Source organism: Lagenorhynchus albirostris, chromosome 6 (assembly GCF_949774975.1).
Source record: "Lagenorhynchus albirostris chromosome 6, mLagAlb1.1, whole genome shotgun sequence".
NCBI lineage: Eukaryota > Metazoa > Chordata > Mammalia > Artiodactyla > Delphinidae > Lagenorhynchus > Lagenorhynchus albirostris.
The window spans coordinates 38,862,679-38,890,123 of NC_083100.1; the positions used below are offsets into that span (position 1 = coordinate 38,862,679).

A 27,445-nucleotide genomic window follows, 5' to 3' on the forward strand; every position below is an offset into this window, starting at 1 on the left:
GGGAGAGTCTTAATGTGCATCCAACATCCCATATTCTTAGAAAGCAAATTTTTGGACCTTGTTTTTCCCATTGCATAGAAATGTCTTTATTGAGATACAAATGAAGGTTATTCCTGGCCTTTGTGGAAAGTGAATACAAGATCATTTTTTAAAATTTTTATTGGAGTATAGTTGATTTACAATGTTGGGTTAGTTTTAGGTGTACAGCAAAGTGAATCAGTTATATATATACATATATCTACTCTTTTTAGGTTCTTTTCCCATTACAGAGTATTGAGTAGGGTTCCCTGTGCTATACAGTAGGTCCTTATTAGTTATCTATTTTATATATAGTAGTGTGTTGATGTCAATCCCAATCTTCCAGTTTATCCCTCCCCCCGACCCCCCCGGTAACCATAAGAAGAATCATTTTTTAATAGCTTTACGTTATTTAAATTATTTATTCATTCATTACATGCTATGTGCAAGGCACAGTGGTGAATATATTTGGAGATACCCCCTCCTCCATTTTCCTACCCATGTGGCCCGCATACAGGTCACATTTCTTGGGGTAAATTCTTGTATAGTTTATTCAAGGAAAAAGTTCCATCTTTGAAGATACTTTTCTAATATTCTTTTGTCAGAGAATGGAAAGTATGCAGCAGTGTGTTTTCTCTTCTGCTGTAACTGCCAGAATACTTAGAGCCAAGTTGTAGTGACAACCTTATCTTGGGAGCTTGGCAGAATCTCTCTCTCTGCTTCCTTTAGTTGGTTTCTGTTCTGTTTTTATCCCTAATTGACCTATCCTACATATTTTTAAAAAAACTGGAAGCTTCTGTAAACATTCTTGGGGGGGAAGGAATGGTCATTTGTTCCCATGTGCATTTGATCTGACATATAGTATGTGCTTGAATTATCCTGGCTCTAATGAGAGAGGAATGCAGTGGGAATACTTGTTCTCAGAATCTTTGAGATGGGAAAGTGAGCAGAGCCAAACAATGGAATGGATCAAAGGTTTTAGACGATGGTTCCTGAAAATGCCTTTATGTGCTCACTGTTTGTCAGCATATGGCAGGCTGAGCAGGAGGCCTTTTGGAAATGTCCTGCTGATGGGATTGTAGCTGTGCCTGAGTAATTCATTCTTGGCAGCCTGCTTCATTGTGAGTCCGCGTTACCCTGGAGCATGAGTGACACGGAGTTGTTTGTTGTCTGTGTGGTGCTTTTCCTCACAGAAAATTTTTCTTTCCCTTGCCACGTGTCATAAATTATGATCGGCTGAAATCAACAAAAAGATATCCTTCCACTCCCAGCTGAGGCAGTCTTCAGTGGTCTTCCAGTGCTGGCTGGGATCTACCGTGCAGGTTTTTGCAATCCTAAGGACTTAGTTGGAATACTTGTTCCGTTCACCTCCAGAGTAGATGCCATAGCTGGTCAGGAGCAAACATGCTTTCGTCCTGGTCTCTAGGATGAGACCCACGGCGTCTGCTGATAAGCTGTGTGATCACATGGAGAGTTTTGAAATTAACAGAGCGGCTCAAGAGAAAGGTGCTTATTAATTTCAAAACATATTTGTCCTAGAAATAGCAATGTATAAAGCACTTTCCTGGTTAAAGAATAGATCTCTGCTGTTTTCATATGTTCCTATATAAATTAATATAAATTACCCTTCCCAATTGCAATCAATTTAAAAATTGTTGCCTTTTGTAAAGATCAGCTCACGCTCTGCTTATTTTTATAGGGGAATGGCCTTTTAGAGAATTCACAGAGGTGGGATGGCTGGCCCTGAAGACTACTGTGCTTGCTGTTATTACTGAACATGCTCTTACATATTTGTTTACAAAGACTAACACATTTAATGAGATTGCTTAAACATAAAAGTAAATAATCTTTTAAAACATTGTATTTATTTAAGGTTGGAGACAAGTCATTAACCTTGCTCTGAAAGTGTATTCCTCTTTGGGAAAGTGTAAATGGAAGTTTGTAGATAATGATACTGTTTGATGACTAGGCTAGCACTACCTTCTTCCGAAGACTACATCTACTAAAATTGTGTGTAGATATACACGTAGAAATTTCCAGCTGTGAGTCTTTCATCTAGGTTGGAAAAAAAACAGAAGAAATCAAGTTTGGGTGAAAATAAACATCAGTACCAATTTTGATGTGCATATCGAAAATATTATGATACCAACTAGTAATTTTTAAAATTGCTCATACGTGAAGGATGAGCATTGTGGGCGGATCTGGGAGGATCCCCTACATTCAGGGATTCTTTAAGGTGTTGGTTATGCACACAGGAGCTGTTTTACTAACTGGTCAAACATTCTGGAGTGGACTGGGGGGAAGTGCTGGATTATGCACCCAGGTATAGTTATTAGCCCCAAAGTATAGCATGTCAGGGAGAAAACACGTGCTGCTTGATGAACCACGTTAATGGCTTCAGCTGCCCCTCCTAATCCCTCTCTGTGCACTACTGCTGTTTAGACTGGGAGGCACGCATTGACAGCCATGGCAGGATCTTCTACGTGGATCACGTAAACAGAACCACGACTTGGCAGCGGCCCACAGCTCCCCCTGCCCCGCAGGTGCTGCAGAGGTCCAACTCCATACAGCAGATGGAGCAGCTGAACCGGCGGTGAGGATGGGCAGTTTTGTGGTTGGGCTCATTTTTACACAGCGCAAAATGGAAAACACGGTCGCCTCTTTCATCTCTGGGGGTCCTGTCATTAAGGTGGAGCTGTCACTTCTCTTGATTCATAGACTTCATTGAATGTCTCTTGGTTAAAAATTAATAAGCGCCCACATCCACAGCTTGCTTAGAAAATAGAGAGGAAATAAGTAATGAGATGACCCCTTTAGTCAACCCAAGGCATTGATTTTTAGTAAAACAGAGCATATACACTTGCCATTTGAAGCCAGATAGCTTTTTAAATACCTAGAATCTTCGTTCGTAATGCATCTTTATTAGTTACCTAAGCTTTTAAAAATCTGTCCTTCTTTTCCCAAAACTAATTGCTATGGAACAAAAGTTGTTCTTTAACAATATAGGAATTTAGTTTCCTTTGGTTAAAGGCCACAATGTTTTTTTAAATTTTTATTAATTTGTTAAGAAAATGTTCCACAGACTATGGACAGAAGAAATTAAATCCGATGGATTTACTTAACAGATGGCCCAGAAGGTCAGGGGATGGAGGTTTGGGGAGGAAATGGTCAAGGCTGGGAAGATGGTGAAAACTTCTGGGCTCTGGGGGAGCAGTTGAGCCCCGTGTTTTAGAGGCTGCTGTGTTGTAACTCTAGGCTTCTGATTTTAGATACCAGAGTATCCGCAGAACCATGACAAATGAGAGGCCTGAGGAAAACACCAATGCGATTGATGTGGCAGGGGAGGAAGCCGACTTTCACCAAGCCAGTGCAGGTAAGAGCCTTTGGGTTGGTTTGTTTTGTAATCTCGCAAAAATAGAAAACAAGTAAGTAAGGATTTCCAAGAAATGAAGCTTTCTTTAAAAGGACTTTTGATCTTCACGAAGACCAGGTAATTCAACTCAAAAAGTCCAATTCACCAGACACCTCTTCTAATCCTTGACTTTTTATTAGTACTAAGAAAAGAATCACAAAACCAAACAGGATATAAATTACTTTAATCTCTGGATCTGTGGGTTAGTAGAAAAAGATGGAATCTGATTACTTATAAAATCTAAGGATGCATTAAAATGTTAATAGTGGGGACTTGCCTGTTGGCGCAGTGGTTAAGAATCCGCCAGCCAATGCAGGGGACACAGGTTCAAGCCCTGGTCCGGGAAGATCCCACATGCCACGGAGCAACTAAGCCTGTGCGCCATACCTACTGAGCCTGCACTCTAGAGCCCGCGAGCCACAACTACTGAATCCACGTGCCACAATTACTGAAGCCCGTGCACCTAGAGTCAGTGCTCCACAACAAGAGAAGCCACTGCAATGAGAAGCCTGTGCACTGCGACGAAGAGTAGCCCCCGCTCGCCACAACTAGAGAAAGCCTGCAGCAACAAAAACCCAAAGCAGCCAAAAATAAATAAATTTATTTTAAAAAATGTTAATAGTGACTAGAAATATTATTGAATTCCATTTTAATGTGATGGAGAGCAATTGGGTTTTATGCGTGATTTACAGAAAAGTAAAAAAGTGTTTGGGGGATCAAAATAATAACAAACGATATAGGTGTTGTTTTAAAATATAGACGGAAGTGAGTAGATGTTTCCAGCACGTGCAGAGACCTCCCTGAAAGCCTCTGTGGTCTGCCCCGTCTAGATTTCCGACGGGAGAACGTCCCGCCCCACTCTACCTCCAGATCCAGGCTCACGTTGCTGTTACAGTCTCCCCCCGTGAAGTTCCTCATCAGCCCAGAGTTCTTCACTGTGCTGCATTCTAACCCTGTGAGTATCAAATCCGAGAGGATGTGAGGGAAAGAGCACCAGGCCAGAGGAAATTATCCTCGTTTACGTCATAACAGTAAGAATGAAAATAGCTAAGTTTACCGAGCACCACGTGTGTTCCATGCTCAGTGTTAAGCACTACCCATGGCTTAACCCATTTAGCCCAAACAAACCTACGAGTTAGATAAAACTTCTGTTTTTCCAGATGAAGAAACTGAGGCACAGAGAGCTTAAATAACATGCTCAAGGTTATACAGCTACTAAGTGTGATAGCTGGGGTTAAAATCCCAGAGGTGCTGACTCCAGAGTCTGTGCTCTTAATGACCACCTTGTTTTGCGTGCACAAGTACAACCAAATATCTGAGAGTTGACAACAGGCGTTGGTCAGATTGAGCTTTGAGATATTGGTACGGGCTCTCCAAAAGAAAGAATGAATATAAAATGTATACATTGCTGTAATCTGAAAAAATAAATCCATAAATAGAGGAATTTTTTAAAGATACATGAGGTTTGTATGGGAGATCAGGATTTTTGGGGGGGGGGCTAGTGGGAGGAGGGGTAATGGTGATGTGTTTAGGATGAAGTGGATTTAAATTTCCCTCCTTTTACTAATATGGCTATCCTTTAGAAGCCCTCCCTCTGTAATTTTGCTAGAGGCCTAAAAATGTTAGCATCAGCTAAAAGAATCAACCTTCTGTTAACCAGAAGGTTATAAAAAACGTCAGCCTTTTAATCATTGTTTAAATAGAGAGAAATCATTTTGACTGTCTCCTTCACTTGTTTTCTTTCATTTCCCCCCGTCTTGACTTTTAACAAAAATTCTACCCCTTTCCTTATCTTGGTTCCTTAACCAAGAAACCCCTCGCTAGCTTCCAATCCCCACCCCATTAAGTCCTCATGACAATCAGTTTCTCCAGCTCTATTCATGTGCCCCTTTCCCACATTTATTTTGGAATTACCATCTGGAATGGGAGGTTTTAATTTTACTCAGGAAGTGTTAACCTCCTGGAGGCACCAGGGTATATGAAGTCCATGGGGTGACAGTGGAAAATGTTACATACCTGTTCTGTGGTCCTGAGCATGATATTTATCTCAGACATTTCTAGAAGGAAAGAGAAGTGTTTGAAAATATTATATAGTTTAAGCCAAAACTTGTGTTTGGGCACACGCGTGCATGTGTGTGTGAAGAAAAAAATTAGAGTGTGATAGGAAAGTTGGTTAGAAAGCATTTCTTTGTGATGTAAATCTTAAATTGTCTCACAGAATAAATAACAGACACTGGCTGGTTAAAAAAGAAAGGAGTAGGAGGGCCTTCTAGGTGGAGGGTATGCATGAGCAAAGACAGAAGTGAGAAACATGTCCTATATGCATAGTGAGTTATTTTAATCATCCAATAAATATTACTTAAAACACGGTTCATGCTAGAAATTATGGTAGGTGCTGCAGACACAGTGGGCAATAAGATCAAGTTCTTATCCTAGAATGGGCAGAGAATGAAGGCTACCTTAGAAAGATGGTTCTAGAATACCTCTCTGAAGAAATAATTTTTGAGTTGGAAGTTGAAAGATGAGAAATCATCCACCATGGGAAAAGCCAGGGGAAGCTCATTTCAAGCAGTTGAAGCAGGAAGTGCAGGGGCCCCAGGGCTCAGAAGAGGGCAGAGGGGCTGCTGTGTAGTGATAGAAAAGGGGGTGGTGTGATACTACGTTGGAAAGTCAGTGAGATCCAGATCATAGGTCTGCCTATGGGACATGGCAGGGGATTTAGATTCTATTCTGAGCAGCGGGAAGCCATCATGCACTTAGAGTGTGACATGCTTGGATTTGGAGAGCGTAGAAAGGCAAGGGTGGAAGCAGGGTGATGAGAACGGAGGATCTTCACGGTCCAAGGGAAAGGCAGTGATGGCTGGAATACTGGTGTTGGCGTGGAGATGGAGAGAAGTGCACGGGCTCAAGGGCTATTTTGAAGGTAGAGTCGACATGGCTTGGTGAAAAACTGGCTGTTAGGGATGGGAAAAAGAACAAACGAGAAACACCTGTAGGGCTTTGGTCTGACACAGGAGTTCATCTTGCTGGGTCAGCTAACGTGCAAGTAAACAGCTCGAAACTGGACTAGGTGTGGAGGCATCGAGAAGGAGCTTCGTGTTTCTGCAAGGTGCCAGGAGTAACAGGGCGAGCAAGGCGGGCCCTGTCCCGCAAGTCTCTGAGGGCTGAGGGAGCGGCTTCCTGGAGGTTTTAATTAGGGGAAGGTTGTCTTAGCTGCACCTGGAGCGCTTTAGAATGGGGGCCGGGGGAGACCCTGGCCACAGACATCCAGCTGTATATAACCCATTCGTCGTGGCTGGAGCTGATAAGAGCCTAGACTAGGAGGTGAGGAAATAGCGAGGAAGGATCCAGCATGAGAGAATCACAGGCAGAGAGTTGGCAGGCTTTGGTGGGTAAATAGAACAGAAACTGAAGAAGAGGACTCTTGAGAGGCTTGTTAAGGGAATGTAAGAACATTTTGAATTTAACCGGACAGATTATATGCCTTAGGAAAAATAGACTGTTGGGAAAAGTAGCAGTCAGCATAGTCCAGTCACCAGGAGCTGTTGGCGAGGCTATTAGTATGCACGTATTTATTGATCAGTTAGCATACTGACATGGTTTATGGGTTTATCTTGGAAGAGAGAGGACTTGGGAGAAGGCTGTTCTCAGATTTCATGCAAGAGGCATTCAGTGTAGCAACAGTTGTTTATTCCCTACTGTATGCCAGGCACTAAGTCCTAGAGATACAAAATTGACAGCAACTGTGGGCTCTGGAGCCCCAGACTTGAAAACACATTCCAATGCAGTGAGCAGAGTTGTAAGTGTGGTGATGGAAGGTTGTAGAAGATATCCTGCTGGGGTGTGTGATTAACTCTGGGGAGAAGGCATATGGGAGGAGCCATGGCTGGGTTGGCGTTTGGGATAGGTTTTAAAGACTGAGTAGGTTTCAAAGACTGATAGGTTTTAAAGATTGAATAGGAACTTGCCCTAGATGGGCCAGAGCTCTCTAGGTAGAAGGAGCAGCATTTACAAAACAGGAGATCCATGAAGTTGCAGGGCTGTCTTAGTAATTACTATAGAAGTACTGAAACCGAATTACTAGTACAGCAGTTTGGTGTTGCTGGTGTGCGGAGACCATGGGACACTAGTGAAAGTCAGATCTGAGCCTGGAAAGGTAAGCAGAAGCCAGATTACAGGAACCTAAACTCGTGTATGCGACAATTCTAGGAGATCGTAGACTTTCATACAAGGAAAAATGGGATAACATTCAGAGTTGTCAGTCTAAAACAGAAAGTGTCATGCTGTGGTGGGAAAAGCTTTGGACTTGAGGTCAGGTAACATGAGTTTTCCTTTGTTCATTTGTTCATGCATTCATTCAACCAATAATTATTAAATGCCTATGATTTGCCTAGTACATTCGAGACTCTCAGGATACAGTGGAATAAAGATCAACTAGTGAACAAGAAAAGATAATGCAGACAGTAAAATGTGTCGTGAGGCAACTGAAACAGTACAGGTGACTGGGCTAGGGTGACTTGGGGCCAAGGTACTGCAGATGCTGGTTTAGGTCAGGTGGATGGCAAGGCCTCTCCAAGGAGTCATATTCAAGCTGTTGTACAATGTCAAGAAGCCAGAAAGGCAAAGGTCTTGGAGAAGAACTTTGCTTGCCAAGGAAGAGCAAAGGCTTGAGGACAGGAATGAGTTTGATGTGGTACATAGTACGGTCAGAGAGGTGAGCAGGGCTTCAAAATGTAGGGCTTGTGTGATCTGGCAAGGAGTTTGGGCTTCATTCTAAATGGGCTTTATTCTAAAAGGGGTTCCTGTGGGGGTGTAGTTTTGACGTTTTTAAAGTTTCTTCTACCTACTGTGTTGAGACTGGGTTTTAAAAGGCAAGATTGGCATCAGGGAAACGAGTGAAAAGGCGCTGTGGTGAGACATGGAAGGGACTTGGACTAGTGCAGCAGCAGTGGAGATGGTGACAGGTGGATGAATATGGCACATATCTTGGAGGGAGAGCTGACATTCTTCACACTCTTTTGTCAGTGAGGCTAGCACCTTCTTTGTTTTGCTAGATAATAGTGTTTGAATATTGGACTTATTTTCCTTCATTGTGTGTGTGTGCACGTGCATGCGCTATTTGCAATGTAATGGCACAATTTGAACTTTAATCTGTATTATTAGCATTTTATTTTCTTTACCAATTTCTTAAGTCTAGAACTTATTATTTAGAAAAAGTCAGTAGGCTTTTTCTGGAAAGGGCCAGCATGTAAATATTTTCAGCGTTTGGGCCAAGGACAACATGTAAATGAATGGATGTGGTTGTATTCCAATAAAACTTGGTTAGCAAACACAGCCAGTCAGCCCATGAGTCTATAGTTTACTCACTCTTAGTCTAGACAGCCCATAAAACAATATCAAGGCCTGATTTGCATTTACCGATTTCTTCAGTGTTGATATTCCCACTGTGGCCAATTTCAAGCTACCATCTTTTTACGGTGTGCGATTTGTGATTTCTTTTTGTTGAAGTATAGTTGGTTTACAACATTACATTAGATTCAGGGGTACAGCATAGTGATTCAATATTTTTATAGATTATACTCCATTTCAAGTTAGTACAAAATAATGGCTATTTCCCTGTGCTGTGTAATATATCCTTGTTGGTTATCTATTTTATACATAGTGGTTTGTATCTCTTAATATCCTATTCCTATCTTGCCCCTCCCCCTCCCTTCTCCCCACTGGTAACCACTAGTTTGTTTTCTATATCTGTGAGTCTGTTTCTGTTTTGTTATATATATTTGGGTTTTGTTTTGTTTTGTTTGCGGTACGCGGGCCTCTCACCGCCGCAGCCCCTCCTGCTGCGGAGCACAGGCTCCAGACGCGCAGGCCCAGCGGCCATGGCCCACGGTCCCAGCCGCTCTGCGGCACGTGGACCTGGGCACGAACCTGTGCCCCCCCGCATAGGCAGGTGGACTCCCAACCACTGTGCCACCAGGGAAGCCCTGTTTTATTTTTTGATTTCACATATAAGTGATAACATCCAGTATTTGTCTTTCTTTGTCTGACTTATTTCAGTAAGCATAATACTCCCTAGTTCCATACACATTGTTGCAAATGGCAGAATTTCTTTATTTATTATGGCTGAGTAATATTCCATTGTGTCTTCTTTAACTATTCATCTGTTGATGGACACTTGGGTTGCTTCCATATCTTGACTATTGTAAACAATGCTGCTATGAACATTGGGGTGCATGTATCTTTTCGAAGTAATGTTTTTGGTTTTTTTCGGATATATACCCAGGAGTGGAATTGCTGGATCAAATGATAGTTCTATTTTTAGTTTTTTGAGGAACCAGCATACTATTTTCCATAGTGGGTGCACCAATTTACATTCCCACCAACAGAGTACAACAGTTCCCTTCTCTCCACATCCTCACCAACATTTGTTATTTGTAGACTTTCTGATGATAGCCACTCTGACAGGTGTGAGGTAATATCTCATTGTGCTTTTGACTTGCATTTCTCTGATGATTAGTGATGTTGAGCATCCTTTCTTGTGCCTGTTAGCTATCTGTATGTATTCTTTGGAAAAATGTTTTTGAGTCTTCTTCCCAATTTTTAATTGGGTTGTTCGTTTTTTGATATTGAGTTATATAAACTATTTATATATTTTGGATATTAATCCCTTGTTAGTCATATTATTTGTAAATATTTTGTCCCATTTAGTAGGTTGTCTTTTGTTGATGGTTTCCTTTGCTGTGCAAAAGTTTTTAAGCTTAATTAGGTCCCATTTGTTTATTTTTGCTTTTATTTCTTTTGCCTTAGGAGACAGATCCAAAAAATATATATTACCATGATTTATGTGAAAGAGTGTTTTGCCTATGTTCTCCTCTAGGAGTTTTATGGTTTCAAGTCTTACATTTAAGTCTTTAATCCATTTTGAGTTTATTTTTGTATGTGGTATGAGGAAATGTTCTAATCTCATTCTTTTACATGTAGCTGTCAAGTTTTCCCAGCACCACTTATTAAAGAGACTGTCTTTTCTCCATTGCATATTCTTGCCTCCTTTGTCATAGATTAATTGACCCAAGGTGTGTGGGTTTATTTCTGGGCTCTCTATTCTGTTCCATTGCTCTGTGTGTCTGTTTTTGTGCCAGTACCAGTCTGTTTTGATTACTGTAGCTTTGTGTATAGTCTGAAGTCAGGGAGCATGATACCTCCAGCTTTGTTCTTTTTTCTCAAGATTGCTTTGGCAATTCGTGGTCTTTTGTGGTTCCATATAAATTTTAGGTTTTTTTGTTCTAGTTCTATGAAAAATGTCATGGGTATTTCATAGGGATTGCATTAAATCTGTAGACTGCTTTGGGTAGCGTGGACATTTTAACAATATTAATTCTTCCAATCCAAGGATGCAGAAGATCTTTCCATTTCTATGTATTTTCAGTTTCCTTCATCAGTCTTTCATAGTTTTCAGAGTATAAGTCTTTCACCTTCTTGGTTAAGTTTATTCTTAGGTATTTTATTCTTTTTCATGTGATTTTAAACAGATTTTTTTTTTGCTTTCTTTTTCTGTTAGTTCATTATTAGTGTATAGAAAAGCAACAGATTTCTGTATTTTAATCTTGTATCATACAACTTTGCTGAATTCATTTATTCTAATGGTTTTTTGGTGTATACCTAATCATATTTATTGAAAAGAACAAAATTAAGTAGATATATAGGTGTCATAACTCTAAAGGAAAACTTGAGGAATAAAATATTGGGATTTTTTTTTTTTCTGTTTTTGCGTGGTTGTTGCTTTAAGATATATTCTACTGCCCTCTTCTGGTTGTGATCATATTGCTTCCAAAATTGTCTTGATAAACCATTTCTCCTGATAATTCAAGATTTAATTATTAGTGTCATGTCTTTTATAGTTGGTATGACTGTGTTTGTCTAATAATTGTCATACATAAATACATTTCATTATATGCAACTGAATAATGTTTCCAACATACATGCCAAATAATTATTACTTCGGCTTTTAATAAACTCTCTAGAAATACATTAATTCCATCTTATACACTCCTTACTACTTAATGAAGAAAAATATTGCTCCAAAATACTTAAATATATTCTTATAAGACAGAAATTCCCGCTATTGCAAGGTAGATGAGTTGATAGTTTAGTTTTGTCAATAAGTTCAGTTTTCCCTCCATTTTACTCTTTAGCTAGAGGAGAAAAATGTAAAATCCCTTATGATTAAAAATATTGTGAAACACCTGCTTAAGACAAGACTGTTTCCATATCGCAGCATATATCTTATGGAAACAATGTTACTTGATGTTGTTCATGATAAATTTTGTTTAGTGAATAATATATACAGTTGCTTATATCTGCTCCCTTGTGAGCCTTTGTATACATTTGCTATGGAGGCAGTGATGATATTTTCCAAGCATGAAATCAGAATACCTGTTCTTGATTAAGGATTTCTGGAATATGAAAGATAGATTTTCTTTAGCAGTAATGTATCAGTACTTACCTGTGTTACTGAAAAGAACAGATTTATAGTAAATCAAGACTGGGCCAGGTAATCCTGGGCATATGATCACCATAACACTTAAAAAAAAACTGCCAAAAAAAGAAAAGAGGTTTGATTATTACTTGCATTGATTGCAATTAATTGATTGATAAGTTGGTTGATTGATAAGAGCTGAGTGTTCACATACAATTTTCTTATTCTGTTGCCGAATGGCAATAACGTTCCCTCGGCTTATGTCAGTATTTTTCACTCATCTCAATATTTTTCACTTCTAACACCTCAAGCACTTAACCAAACAAAACATGTCAAGCTCTAAGGAGTGTTATTTTAACAAAATTCCACAAAGAAATTCAGTTCATAATCAGTTGATCATTCATCCAACCATGGAGTGTTTATTTCTTTACTAGGGAGATAAGACAAGAAACAACTAAGAGGATTGGGAAAGGGAGTTTTGGATTAGAGAAGGGATGATCAAAATGGACATTTTAAATCACATCAAAGGACAAGAAAACTTTACACCCTTCAGGGTTCATTTAAAGGGGCTCTGTCTACTGTTAACAGTTGCCAACTTGCCTTACTGCTTGTGAGTCCACATGCAGCAGCTTCCCAGGTGAGATCGTTCTGTGCATTATAATGAGACTGCTATGAAATAGGTCCATTTGCCCTTTCCTAATCTACTTTTGTTTCAGGTAGAAGATCAGATCCCTTTACTGCCTATTTTCCCTATAAGACCAAAACAAAACAACAACTCAAACACAGAAAAGGATCCCTTTCCAGTTAGACCCACTGAACCCCAGAGGGCGAATAAAGATGCCTGAAGACGAAGCTCTTTCAACCTAATCCCACCTGTTTAGTATTTCTCAACTCTTTGGACTGTTCTCATTCTTAGCTCTGCTAGTTCTATCAATGTGTTTCAGTATTTTCACTGCTACTGTGGCCTCTGTTTCCCAAGCTCTACTTTCTGCCTCCAGTGAACCCCTTCCTCCCACCTCCCCCTATAATTTTCCTTCTCTATCCCTTTGAGTGATCAGGCTGTGCTCATCTCTGTATCCTCAGGGTTTAGCACAGGGCTTAGCACATAATTAGTGAGAGGTTATGAGACACTTCTTCCCTTAACAGAAAGTGGGATGCTCCCCCAAGATCTTCAACAACTGAAAGTAGAAAACAGTTTTAGTACTATAATTCGTCTGTTAGAATGTAGTTATGATAGGTATAATCCCTTATATATTGTTGTACTTACTTCCACTCTATATTTTTACAGTGATTTTTACCTCTTCAAAGCACTTGTACATCCTTTGTTCCACTGGATTTCAATCCCACATGCCTATGAAGAAATCAGGGCAGTTGCTATTATCCTGTCTTATAGTTGAGCAAATTGAGGCAGAGAGTAAATTACTTTCTTTGTCTCTGTCCATGAGCTGTGACTAGAATCCTCACCATAGTTCTGTATGAACTGGAGTATAAATATCTTTTCTGAACAAAATTACTCAGAAAGGATATTTATATTTCAGATCATATATATGTATCTACATATATAAAATATATATTTTAAAACAATACTATACATATTGAATAAACATATAAAATATATATTTAAAAATAGAATAAACAGATGTATATATAAGCATAGACTTGTATAAATGTTATACATACATATAAACATGGATAAATAAACATATACATGTAAATAAGTATGTATGTAGTTTCTTATAGACATGTAGCAGTCTAGAGGGATGTTCCTATTTGCCTTATGTGTTTTAAATAGACCCTAGTAGTCATGTGCGTATTATTCAGACTTGAAAAAGCTGTGGTTCTAAAGGTTGTTTGCTGGTTAGTGATGAGAGAAATCTTCCTTACACTTAATTTACTTTGGTAGATGCTTTTTGCAAACAGCAGTTGAACTTGGCACTGTATTACACGTCTCATTGAGTGGAGAAGAGGAAGATGAAAGGACATAATTAATTATAAGACCAGCCTTAAGACTCCTGTGCTTAAAGAGCTGTCCAACCCCAGGGAGTTGCTTCGTGCCTGAGGCTGGAGTGGGTTCCTTCACCTAATCACCACTGCTTGCCCTAATGAAGTTCTGCTGCTTTTCTTTAGCAGAGTGAGGAGCATTTCTGGTGCTCTAAATAAAGAATCAGGATGTGGCCTCTTATTTTAATGGGTGGAAGGAGAAGGAAGGGTGACAGGACATACACCTGTTTAGAAGACAGCTAATGAAATGATTTATCTGACAGAATTATCCCGCAATAATTTGTCCCCAAGGAGACTTATTAGGGAGTATGACTTGAACGTTCGTTACCATCGTCATCACAGAAGCTAGTGTGGTCTCTGGCCTCTATGCTTGTAATGGCTTCTGTGAAAATATATCAGCACCATGGAGCCAAATGCAGAAAACAGATGCCTTGCTGATTGGACGTAAGACTCCAAGGAAGGGTCAGCCACAGGCTAAACTGTGAGTTAGCTAACGTTTGTCTCTGACACCCTCCAACTTCTTTTATTAGTCTCCTTCTCTGCTTTCATGGTATCATTTTCTTCTTCTCTCGTGCTCTCTAATTGCCCAGAGCCCCTGCATGGGCCTGCCTGCTTTGGTAGTGCTCTGTACTCTGAACCTCATGATTTCTCACAGCCATCAAACCTCCTCTCATTTAGACTGTCAGGTTGAAATGTGACCTCAAAATATTTTCTACTCAGGTGTACTAAGGAACTAGTACACTAATATTTGAGGACTGTTTAATGTGGCTGGCCTTCCCTCCCTTCCTCCCTCCCTCCCTCCCTCCCTTCCTTCCTTCCTCCCTTCCTTCCATTTTGATAGAGGAAAAATATTCTAATGCAAAGCAAAAAGTATATAATGACAGGGAATCAATCAGAATAACGGTAGAAAAGTTACTTTATGTAGTTTAGGTTATACATCAATAACGGTGACCAAAAAATCTCAGTGGCTTAAGCCAGCAAAGGTTTGTTTCTCATTCCAAATTGGGCTGTCAGGGTTCTCTGATCCCTGTAGTCCTTCAGAGACCCAGGAACCCAGACTGGGAAACAGCCACCATTTCAAACATGGCCGGTTGCTGTGCTCACTGTACCAAAGAAAAGAAAGCTCTAGAGGGACTCCCATCGGCAATAAATGCTTTGACCTGGACATGACACATCCTGAGGGACCCTGGAAAGACAGGAGCATTGTTGACTGTCCTCATACTCATTTATCTTTTATCCTCAATAACCAGCACAGTAAATGTTTATTAAAGTGAAATGATTTCCAGGGATTCTGGTTTCTTTTGGGTTTGCCTTGGTCTGTCTAAAAGGAAATAAATAACAGAACCCATGAAGTAAAGCCTGAAGGCCTCCAGACTTAGTCTGGTGTCCCTGGGACACTAAAGATAAGAGGAATCCAAAGCCCTTTGAATCTACGTGAGAAGAATAGCATTCCAAGAGAGATCATTCACGGTTGGTCAATTTCATGAATATCACGTTTCTTCTGATGACTTAAGGAAATAGCTCTATACAGTTATTCCTTTTCTACTGCTTGGCACATGGTATTGTGCATTGAATATTTGTTGCCTGACTCATACGCAGACAGCCCATGGTCCTTTTTTGGCCTCTTTAAGTATCATGAGATACTTTTACAAAACAATCACTTTTTTGTATGTGCTGGTATAATGGAGTTTTATTAAATGTGTATTTCAGTCATGTAAATTTAGCCATATATATGTGTATTTGTCTGTGTGTGTGTGTGTGTGTGTGTGTGTGTGTGTGTGTGTGTACACACACAGGAAAAAGAGAGAGAGAACGAAAAAAAAAATACTGAGTTATACAGTCCAGGTAGTTCTGCCTGCCATTCCATTTACTGAGATTATGCCTCCAAGCAGGAGTGAGATGAAAAACTCCAGTCTACTCTGGTCTCAGTTAAATATGACTCTCAGTGAGAACAACTCAGCCCATTGCATGTACTTCTGATATTCAAATATATGGCCAAGCAGTTTTTCATACAACTTGGCTCCTAAATGTACGCCAGCTGCTTCATTGGCACTCACCCATAGAGCCAATGATCTGTTCCTGTGCCGGAGGAAACGATGGCTGTATTGGGGCTCACTGTGAGGTGGCATGTTTGCCTCCAGCATGGTGTGATTTCGACTGTGTGGGTTTTGCCTAAAACCAACTTTAGGATCTTACATCACCTGTAGAATGAGACTCGACAGCATTCTCGTTCCTTAGAAAACTAGAATCATTAGTGAAGACTCCCTGATTTTCTGTAGTCTATTTTATTTTGATCAAAATTATTTTGCTTTATCTGCTGTTTCCATGTGTGGGTCTCGAGTTACATTGAAGCCTGTACACTATTCCAAAGATTAAATATGCCCATGGGCGTATATATGTTACTTTTGTATGTCCCAAAGCAGATTAACATTGTTTTTCCATCCTCTCCAGAGTGCCTACCGCATGTTTACAAACAACACGTGTTTGAAGCACATGATCACCAAAGTCCGGCGGGACACCCACCACTTTGAACGCTACCAGCATAACCGGGACCTTGTGGGATTCCTCAACATGTTTGCAAACAAACAACTGGAGCTGCCGAGGGGCTGGGAAATGAAACATGATCATCAGGGCAAGGTAACTTGCGGGAGTTGCCATGGGGAAGCCTCCGTGTGACTGTGGGCTGCTTGTGGCTTTGGCACTGGGCCCTACCCTTCAAGTGAGGGCTAAAAGCCCTGCGTGACCTGGTTCAAGGGAAACCTGGACAAGCAGGTTGTTTGATACCATATACCATATACTACTTCTTCTGAAGTAGTATATGCAGTGGATGGCTGTGAGGGCACTTGTTGGGCAAAACACTCACTTCCCCTGGATTTTCTTTGAATTGTAATCTCTCACCATTTTCTACTGATTAGAGAAGAGGTTTCTTAGGCAACAACACTTCCTCCTTCTAGCTATACAGCTTGTGCTGTGGGTAGTTGAATACAAGTTGCGGCATTGTTTGGAGAAAGTGGCTAGGAGGTTGCTAAGCAACAGCACAAGGTGTGTCTGTGACACCGTCAGGGTTTGGGCCTCAGTCTTGTTGATTCAGAACCCTGGTTTTGTTAGCACATTAAAACAAGATTCACAGATTGATGAATTTATGATGAGAAATATGTAACTCTCACACAGGCCGGGTAACCACATCCGTACTTCCGTCTTCGACGGATGAACCAGAAAGCTGGCTTGTAATCAGGAGGTTGTTATATAAGTAAGAAATCAGAATGAGAAAGTTAGTAATTCTTATAAGGTGTTTCTCAGCTAAGATTTTATTTATTAACTCTCGTTCAGCACCTACTATGAGCCATGAACTGTTTAAGCCCTTTCTATGTTTAAGCTCTTCTCAACAGCTCTGTAAGGCAGTACTGTTATTATTATTGCTATTTACATATAAAGGATCCCAGGTCCAGAATGGTTCAGTGACTTGCCCAGTGTCATAGAGGTGAGCAGTGTCTGAGCTGGGCTGTAATCCAGGCAGTCTGTTTCCAGGGTCCATGCTCTTAACCACCACAGCATGCTCTCCAAGTATTGAGTAACCAACCTCAATTTCCCTATCTATAAAAAGGCTTGAAATATGTGACTTGTAGGGTGGGGAGGATTAAATTGACAAGATATTTACAATAACTATGCTTGACTTTTTCATTCAACAAATATTTATTGAGTACCTGTGCAAAACAGCTAAGCCAGCTACTCCATGGAACTGCCATTCTGATGGAAAGAGATGAGCAATGGACAGATAGGTAAATACATAGCATGCCAAGAGCTGATTAAAGCTATGATTTAAAAGAAAGCAGGAGATGGGGTCTAGAGAAAGGCAGGAGTGGAGGGTTATTTTATAGAGGGTGGCTGGGGAAGGCCTCACAGATAAGGCACTACATGCACACAGACTTGAACGAAGTGAGAAGTAAACCATATCAGGGAAGAGCATTCAAGGTGAATGGAATGTGGAAAGTACTCAATAAATGCCGTTCTCCCCCAAAGTACCCTCTGGCAATAATACCACAGTAGTATCTTACTCATCCTGAACTCAGCTTCCAGCAATCTTATCTAAGAACTTATAAGCAGTCAAATTAGATATTACAAAGTACATGTATGTATTTTGCATGGGAGGAGCCCTCAGACTTTCATTGAAACTATTGACTTGATTTCTGTAAATTATTTTTAGTAAACCTCTAATTCCCAGCCTAGAGGAGATTAGAAGTGGCAAGCATGAAGTAGAATAGATGAAAGAGAATGGATTTGTGATTAGGTCCCTGGACCACAGATAGAATGGCGTTGTATCAGAGTCAGGTGGGCATGGCAGGGAAGTCTTTCCAGGACACTAGGAGCTGCACGCAGGGACCCTTGGCACTTCCTGTGCTCTCTCCTTCCAGAGGAGGATGTCACTTTGCTGGTGCTGATTCTGGGTCAACAGCCTGAGAGCCCAGTGTTTGTAAACATTCTAACTAAATGGAAGGGCACAGGTGGTCCAAGAAAGGACTTTGGAAAATATTGATGGTATTGTACCTGCATATAAAAGAGCATTAGCAGACGAAGAATTCAGCTCTGTTCTCAACTCTGACAGTATTTTTCCTGGTGTCATGAGGAGCTATACTCATTAGAGAACCATAGCTCCAGGGAAACCCAAGTTGAGATAATGCTGCATGTATTTCTGCTCTTTATAGGGACTTAACTTGAGATAATGCTGCATGTATTTCTGCTCTTTATAGCGACTTAACTTGCTAAGTCATTTTGTATCCTTAGCTAAAGGGAATCGGGAACTTATCATGCAGACATGGAAGGGGAGGTTCCTTTCTTGCCAGTCACAACTTGTCAGACATGCTTCAGAAGAGAGCGTCTTATAAATAACACCTGAACCTCGAGAAAAGTTTAAGTTAAACTTAGGATGCTATTTGAGTTACAATGTATTCTTAAGAACAAATTCTGTCTCATAGCTTTTATAAAGTTTCGATAGTTAAACAGAGGTAAACATTATCTCGGCTGTGTGGGTAACATAACCATCCATCTTATTCCCTGGGGGTTTGGATTCATTTGGGGTTTCAGCCTGAAGTTGTGAGCATTGTAAAGAGCCCTGGATGTGGGCTGGTAGATAGCTGACCTCACAGTCTGTTGGTGGCTTTGCATTTGCATACTGTGTGGCATGAAAGATGTGGAAAGACCCCTGGCCTTGTGGACAAAATGGATTATCAGACAGGCCTGAAAGATTATCACTTTAGCCTGATTCTTCTGCTTTGTGCATTTGGACTTTAATAAGATTTTTAGCTAAGCTGGGTACCTTAATGAAAGCAGGTGTATCTCCCTGTGCTTCTCCCCTATCCTTCCTGTATAAACGATTGGCCTCCAATGAACTAAAATAGCTTAAAAGAACATTTGGGAAAGGCTCTTGCCATGTCTGTATTTGGCTATGCTGCTTTTGATTGTACTTTAAAAGTCATGGCTCCCATCCTCCAGGCAGTTAATAGGTTTTCTTCCAGCCAGAAATTTTAGCTCCCCTTTTTAATGAATAGCTTTACCTCCAGAACATTTAAAGGGAGTAAACTTTTTGCCCCATTTAATATAACATCGAAAGCTATTAAATACTACGAGGTTTTTTTTTCCCCCTCAGTGATGATTGATTTCTAGAATTGACATGGAATAGGATGGCCAAATCCTCACCTGCATGAAAAGAAATGGTTCTTAAGAGGAACGTTGTCAAACTTAGCTGCTCAGGCTTATGAAATTTGGCCCCGTGTTGTCTTCTCAAGTGCAACATCTTCCTTTTGTGTTTTCATTTGTTTTGCCATTCAACACACTTCTGAATGCCTACTATGTACATGCCACTGTGATAACAATGATACAAGCTAACAGTGTAGCATTATGTAGTGTGTAGCATTGGCTGTGTGCTACCCATGTTATAAGCACTTAGATTAATTCCTTCCCTACTCACAGCAGCCTTGTACATAACTGCTACTTTTATCCATATTTTCTAGAAGAGGAAACTGAAGCATAGCATGGCAAATTTACCAAGGTCCTACAATTAGTACGTGATAGAATTGGATTTGACTCAAGACATCCAGCTCCAGGGTCTGTGCTTTTACCCTGCCTCTCACCAGTGAGGAGGGTGAATGCATATCTTCTAGCAATTACAGTGAAGGTGCTCTGGGAGCCTGTGGTAGGGTCTCCTACCATAGTTGAGGGGGTGGGGGCTTTTAGACACATCACTGAAGGGCAGCATATTGGGTGGGTTGCTCTTGGCTCTCCAGGCATAAGCGACTCCCCATAGAGTCTCCCTTGCACTGTTTTATGACAGCTGTCCCCATCTGTCTCATGGTATAGTTGTTAACTTATTTTATCTTCTAAAGCAGATGATCCCCTTCTTGAGAGTTCTTCTGTTTATTGTTTAATTACCCCCTTCAACCCCAGTGCCATTCATATAGAAGATTCTCAAGACAAGTTTGATGAATGAATGAAACTTGTCACCTGTAGATTCCTGGTTATTCAGTGATGTCTGCTTTGGACAAATGAAGAAGCTTCCAGGCTCTCTCCTCAGTGCCACTCCCTCCTCCTGTGCTCTCACCAGAAGTAGCTCCTAAGATTCGCCTGATTTGACCTCTCTTAATGCATATGTTGTCTTGGATTTTTCATATTACATGTTTGAGCAAGGTAGTGATTATGCTTGTACCACACTTTAGCTGTCTTCAGTTTTGGAAGAGACTTTTTTTTTTCCAATTACTTAAGGCCAAAGGTTTAAATTGGGTGAGATTTCACAAGAGTCTATACTGATATGCTTTTTTTTTTTTTTTGAGAGTTCTAGAGTGAAAAATGTCCTTGACTTACATAAAAGAAGTAAAGTATTTTTTTTAATTGACTTAGTTGAAGAGTAAGAACAGAATATCAGGCCTTACTAGGTAAGATGAGGATGATGATGATAATGACAGTGACAATGGTGTTAATGATGATACCTGCATTTATTAAGCTTATACCATGTGCCAGGCACTGTACTAGGTACTTTTTCATGAATTATCTTATTTAGACCTCATGGAAGTTTATGAGGTGGGTATTATTATTATTATTATCTACATTTTATTGAAATTTAGAGATGTTAACTAATGTGTGTATTAGCAAGTAAGTGAGGAATTCAGGATTCTAACTCTAGGAGTATGACTCTTAACTGCTACACTCTATTGGGAGAGATTGTCTTTGGAAGTGAGAGATATTTTATCATTCCAAGGAAGAAGAGTTCCAATCCAGGTACTGGGGTTACTGGTATACTTCAAGGCTGAGTCATACATACGTACATACATATAGGTTTGATTAGATCATAGGTAGTTTACTAGAGGACACCTCACCAGAAACACATGCATGACTTCATGCTCAAATACCATAGAGTCCTTATGCTAGGGACGCATAGAATAATGGAAAGGAATGAAATTCACATATATTGATGACTAATTAGATGCCAGGTTCTATGATAGGATAATATATTAGCTCATTTAACTTTCACAATAATCCTATGGAATAGGTTTTGCTATAGATGAGGAAACCAATGCTCAAAGAGGTTAAGTGTGCAAGTAAACTCTTGTATACAGATCCATGTCTTTCTGTATCCAAATCCTGTAATAATTTTCCTGTGCAAGGTTAGTCTAGACCTCACTGGCCACTAGCCATCTAACTGACTTGGGATACATCATTTAAATTTCCTAGGTCTGACTTTCTTTATCTCTACAAATGAATAGAATAGGTTGATCATTGTTTGATGTGCTTATTGGTCATTTGTATATCTTCTTTGGAAAAATGTTTATACAAAGAGTTGCCACATGATCCAGCAATTCCACAGTTAGGTATATACCCAAGAGAAATGAAAATGTGCTTCCAAACAAAAACTTGTACACAACTATTCAAGTAGCGTTGTTCAAAATAGCCAGAGGGTAGAAACAACCCAAATGTCCGTCAACTGATAAATGAATAAATGAATGTGGTAGATCCATACAGTGGAATACTGTATAACAATACAAAGGAATGAAATACTGATACAGTATGGTAAACCTTGAAAATATTTGCTAAGTAAAAGAAACTGGTCACAAAATATCACATACTGTTCCATTTATATGAAATGTCCAGAATATGCAAATCTATAGAGATAGAAAGTAGATTCATGGTTTCCTTGGGTTGGAGATGGGATGGGGAGTGAATGCTAATAGGTATGTGGTTTCATTTGGAGAAGAGAATGTTCTAAAATTATATTATGGATAGTTGCACAATCCTGTATATATACTAAAAACAGTGGATTATATACTTTAAATGGGGGAACTGTATAGTGTCTGAGTTATATCTCAGTAAAGCTGTTTAAAAAATTAATAGGTTAAATTAGAGGAAGACTGAGTTTCCTTTTTTACTTCCTAGTTTTTATAGATCTTTGATTCTTCAGTCTTAAAGATTAGATGATACAGTTCCAAACTGGGTTTGACATCAAATATGTAATGCTTTTCTTTCTACTTTTAATTACATTTGGAAAGGTATCTTGTTCAGAATTCCACACTACATTTTAATCAGTATTTTGTTCCATTACTTGATTTCCTTAATCATTTTGATTTTGGGAATTAACCCACATTTTATTTTATGCAGGATAGTCCTCATGAGACTGTGATCAATATCTACGTGTACATATTTGTTGTACCTAAGGTCTAGGATTTTCAACTAACATACAGGACACATTTTGACTTGCCTTATTTGAAACAAAACATATAAGCAAAGAAAGTAGGCCAGTAGAGAAAGAAAATCTCTTCTTCTTATTGCATAATTCTTAAATAAATTCTTAAATTCTCTCAGGACTGTGAAAATCAAGGATATTTTGGGATCTGAGTTACATTGCTGATACAAACTTTTTATATTTATGCAAGAAATATGTATCGGGGCTTCCCTGGTGGCGCAGTGGTTGAGAGTCCGCCTGCCGATGCAGGGGACACGGGTTCATGCCCCAGTCTGGGAGGATCCCACATGCCGCGGAGCGGCTGGGCCTGTGAGCCATGGCCGCTGAGCCTGCGCGTCCAGAGCCTGTGCTCCACAACGAGAGAGGCCGCAACAGTGAGAGGCCCGCGTACCGCAAAAAAAAAAAAAAAAAAATATGTATCAGTAGTATTAAAATGTGACTTGGTTAAAATGCTTCTGGTTCTTGGCTAGGTTTGATCATTAGTATGTGTTCATGGGGATAATATATCTGGTAGACGAATATGAGTTTTAATAAGGAAAACCAAATGTTACTTAACCTAGGAGTGTTTTTTCTTTCTTCATTTTTAAAAATTCTTTCCTCCTTTGCTCCTTTCTTTCCTCCCTCCCTCCCTCCCTCCCTCCTACCCTCCCTCCCCTCCCTCCCCCTCCCCTCCCTCCCTCCCCCTCCCTCCCTCCCTCCCCCTCCTCCCTCCCCCCTCCTCCCTCCCCCCTCCTCCCTCCCCCCTCCTCCCTCCCTCCCTCCCCCTCCTCCTTCCCTCCCTCCCTCCCTTCCCCCTCCTCCCTCCCTCCCTCCCTTCCCCCTCCTCCCTCCCTCCCTCCCTTCCCCCTCCTCCCTCCCTCCCTCCCTTCCCTCCCTTCCCTCCCTCCCCCATCTCCCTCCCCATCCCCCTCCCTCCCCGTCCCCCCTCCCTCCCTCCCTTCCTTCCTTCCCTCCCTCCCTTCCCTCCCTTCTTCCCTCCCTCCCTCCCTCCCTTCCTCCTTTCCCTTTTTTTTTTTTTTTGCGGTACCCGGGCCTCTCACTGCCGTGGCCTCTCCTGTTGCAGAGCACAGGCTCCGGACACGCAGGCTCAGCAGCCATGGCTCACGGGCCCAGCCGCTCTGCAGCACGTGGGATCTTCCCGGACCGGGCCATGAACCCGTGTCCCCTGCATCGGCAGGCAGACTCTCAACCACTGCACCACCAGGGAAGCCCCCTTCTCATTTTTAATTTGGAGGATTTGAGGAAATTATGCTGCTGTGGATCAGGATTCCTGGATCTATCGCTGTCTTTCTGATCTAACTTCTACAAACCTCAGTTTTCTCTAAAGTGAGGGCTAGTAACCTGTCCTGTCTAGCTCCTGGAGCTGTGGTTGGCATCCACTTAGATAATCACAGGATTACAAATGGAAGAAAAACAATTAGGATTATAATTAAACAACTTCTTCAGTAATTGACTTATTATCTATAGTGTAGAAGATAAAAGCAGTACAATTACAAGCCTCTAGAGGTTTATGACTTAGTTTGGGGAAAGCAAAATATGGATTATTCAAACACCTACAAAATAAAATGGACCATACAGCACACTGAGCCAGGAATGCTACTCACTTGGTTATTCCTACCCAGCTCTCCAAAATCTTGATTTGAATGGTTAGGTAGAAGCAAGAATCTACAGTAAGTAGAACAACAACTAAAGAGTTTCATCAGTTTAGACTTTTATAAAAATGATAAAGATTTGTTATTGATGGTTTAATCCTTACTCTAATGGGAAATACACAATGACATAAAAGATACACTGAAGAATTAGTGTCAGTGTCCCATTCCTCCTCTTAACAAACAGCTGATCTCCCTTAACTGAGGTGGTCCAACAGAATAATTTTGTCACAACAGGGTTCCTGTTGTTGTTCTTGTTCTTTTTGTCCATGTTGTTCTTGATCACTGCACAGTAGTCTGCCCTCGAGTGTTTGCTTCTGCCTGAAACCTGTATAACAACCCAGAGCATTTTCTGTTTCTCTGCTATGAGTGTTCTGTTTATTGTGGTCTCTCTGGTAGATTTGTTCTCTTGCTAGATTAGTGGTCTTCTGCTCTGGTGGTTGCAATCTCCATAAGCTATGGTCATGAAGGTAGTGTTTTAAAAACATCCTTAGCCAGATAAGTAACTTTCTTTTTAGAACTGGGACTGAAATCAGATCCACACATTTGCACAGAATCATGCACTTCCTGTGTAAAGCCACTAAGCACCCCTTGCCCAGACCATTTTGCCCCTAATTCCTCTTATTTGGATTATAAAAGCACAGAACGTGCATCATGCACTAGTATAGGTACAGAAAGACTTATTTCTGGCATGGGATACCTGGAGAGTTTTCATAGTAAAGATTGGATTTGAACTGAACCCTGAATGATGACTAGGATTTTTTTTTTTTTTTAAGCGGTATGCGGGCCTCTCACTGCTGTGGCCTCTCCCGTTGCAGAGCACAGGCTCCAGACGCGCAGGCTCAGCGGCCATGGCTCACGGGCCTAGCCACTCCACGGCATGTGGGATACTCCCGGGCCGGAGCATGAACCCGTGCCCCCCGCATCGGCAGGCGGACTCTCAACCACTGTGCCACCAGGGAAGCCCAATGAGTAGGATTTTGATAGAATTAGATTGTGGAGAAGAGAAAATTTGGAATGGGAAAGGAAGGAAAACACCCAAAGTAAAGACGTGGAAAAAGGAACACACTGGGGGGGTATGTTTGGTTCCTTTGAAGAAGTAGTGGGTTTCCTTTGCTGTGCAAAAGCTACTAAGTTTCATTAGGTCCCATTTGTTTATTTTTGTTTTTATTTCCATTTCTCTAGGAGGTGGGTCAAAAAGGATCTTGCTGTGATTTATGTTATAGAGTGTTCTGCCTATGTTTTCCTCTAAGAGTTTTATAGTGTCTGGCCTTACATTTAGGTCTTTAATCCATTTTGAGTTTATTTTTGTGTATGGTTAAACTTAAAAGCCTTTGCATAGCAAAGGAAACCATAAACAAAATGAAAAGACAACCCTCAGAATGGGAGAAAATATTTGCAAACGAAGCAACTGACAAAGGATTAATCTCCAAAATTTACAAGCAGCTCATGCAGCTCAATATCAAAAAAACAAACAACCCAATCCAAAAATGGGCAGAAAACCTAAATAGACATTTCTCCAAAGAATATATACAGATTGCCAACAAACATATGAAAGGATGCTCAACATTACTAATCATTAGAGAAATGCAAGTCAAAACTACAGTGAGGTATCACCTCACAGCAGTCAGAATGGCCATCATCAAAAAATCTACAAACAATAAATCCTGGAGAGGGTATGTAGAAAATGGAACCCTCTTGCACTGTTGGTGGGAATGTAAATTGATACAGCCACTATGGAGAACAGTATGGAGGTTCCTTAAAAAACTAAAAATAGAACTACCATACGACCCAGCAATCCCACTACTGGGCACGTACCCTGAGAAAACCATAATTCAAAAAGAGTCATGTACCACAGTATTCATTGCAGCTCTGTTTACAATAGCCAGGACATGGAAGCAACCTAAGTGTCCATCAACAGATGAATGGATAAAGAAGATATGGCTCATATATACAATGGAATATTACTCAGCCATAAAAAGAAACGACATTGAGTTATTTGTAGTGAGATGGATGGACCTAGAGACTGTCATACAGAGTGAAGTAAGTCAGAAAGAGAAAAACAAATACCGTATGCTAACACATATACATGGAATCAAAAAAAAAATGGTTCTGAAGAACCTAGGGGCAGGACAGGTATAAAGATGCAGATGTAGAGAATGGACTTGAGGACACAGGGAGGGGGAAGGGGGAAGGGTAAGCTGGGACAAAGTGAGAGAGTGGCGTGGATATATATACACTACCAAATGTAAAATAGATAGCTAGTGGGAAGCAGCCACATAGCACAGGGAGATCAGCTCAGTGCTTTGTGACCACCTAGAGGGGTGGGATAGGGAGGGTGGGAGGGAGGGAGACGGAAGAGGGAAGAGATATGGGAACATATGTATATGTATAACTGATTCACTTTGTTATACAGCAGAAACTAACACACCATTGTAAAGCAATTATACTCCAATAAAGATGTATAAAAAAACAAAACAAAGAAAAAAGGACTTCCCTCGTGGTGCAGTGGTTAAGAATCCACCTGCCAATGCAGGGGACATGGGTTCAAGCCCTGGTCTGGGAAGATCCCACATGCTGTGGAGCAACTAAGCCTGTGTGCCACAACTACTGAGCCTATACTCTAGAGCCGATGAGCCACAACTACTGAGCCCACGTGCCACAACTGCTGAAGCCCGCATGCGTAAAGCCTCTGCTCCACAACAAGAGAAGCCACTGCAATGAGAAGCCTGTGCACCGCAACTAAGAGTAGCACCAGCTTGCCACAACTAGAGAAAGCCCGCGCATAACAATGAAGACCCAATGCAGCCAAAAAGAAAGAAATAAATAAAATTAAGAGAGAAAAAAAGGAAGTAATGGGAACATTTTGAGAGACCCTGTATTACGTATACACACACACACACACACACACACACACACACACACACACACACACACACACACACACACACACACACACACACACACACACACACACACACACACACACACACACGAGAGCTGATGGTGTAAGATCCAATCCAAAACCCAGCAGCTTGAGACCCAAGAAAACGCCAATGTCCCAACTCAGTCAGGCCAAGGCAATTCCCTCTTACTCAGCCTTTTGACCTTCAATTGATTGGATGCGGTCCACCCACATTAGGGAGGGTGATCTGCTTAAC

The 27,445-nt window shown here is 40.8% G+C and overlaps 1 protein-coding gene across 2 annotated transcripts in view; it reads left to right on the forward strand.

Moving 5' to 3' along the window:
- HECW2 (HECT, C2 and WW domain containing E3 ubiquitin protein ligase 2) overlaps nt 1–27,445 on the forward strand; it is a 417,979-nt gene that overhangs the window by 297,891 nt on the left and 92,643 nt on the right. For both annotated transcript variants that reach the window (XM_060152403.1, XM_060152405.1), the window contains 4 exons: nt 2,461–2,611; nt 3,288–3,391; nt 4,261–4,385; nt 16,359–16,544. In XM_060152403.1, the coding sequence (XP_060008386.1) occupies nt 2,461–2,611; nt 3,288–3,391; nt 4,261–4,385; nt 16,359–16,544 (566 nt within the window). The remainder of the gene's footprint in view (nt 1–2,460; nt 2,612–3,287; nt 3,392–4,260; nt 4,386–16,358; nt 16,545–27,445) is intronic.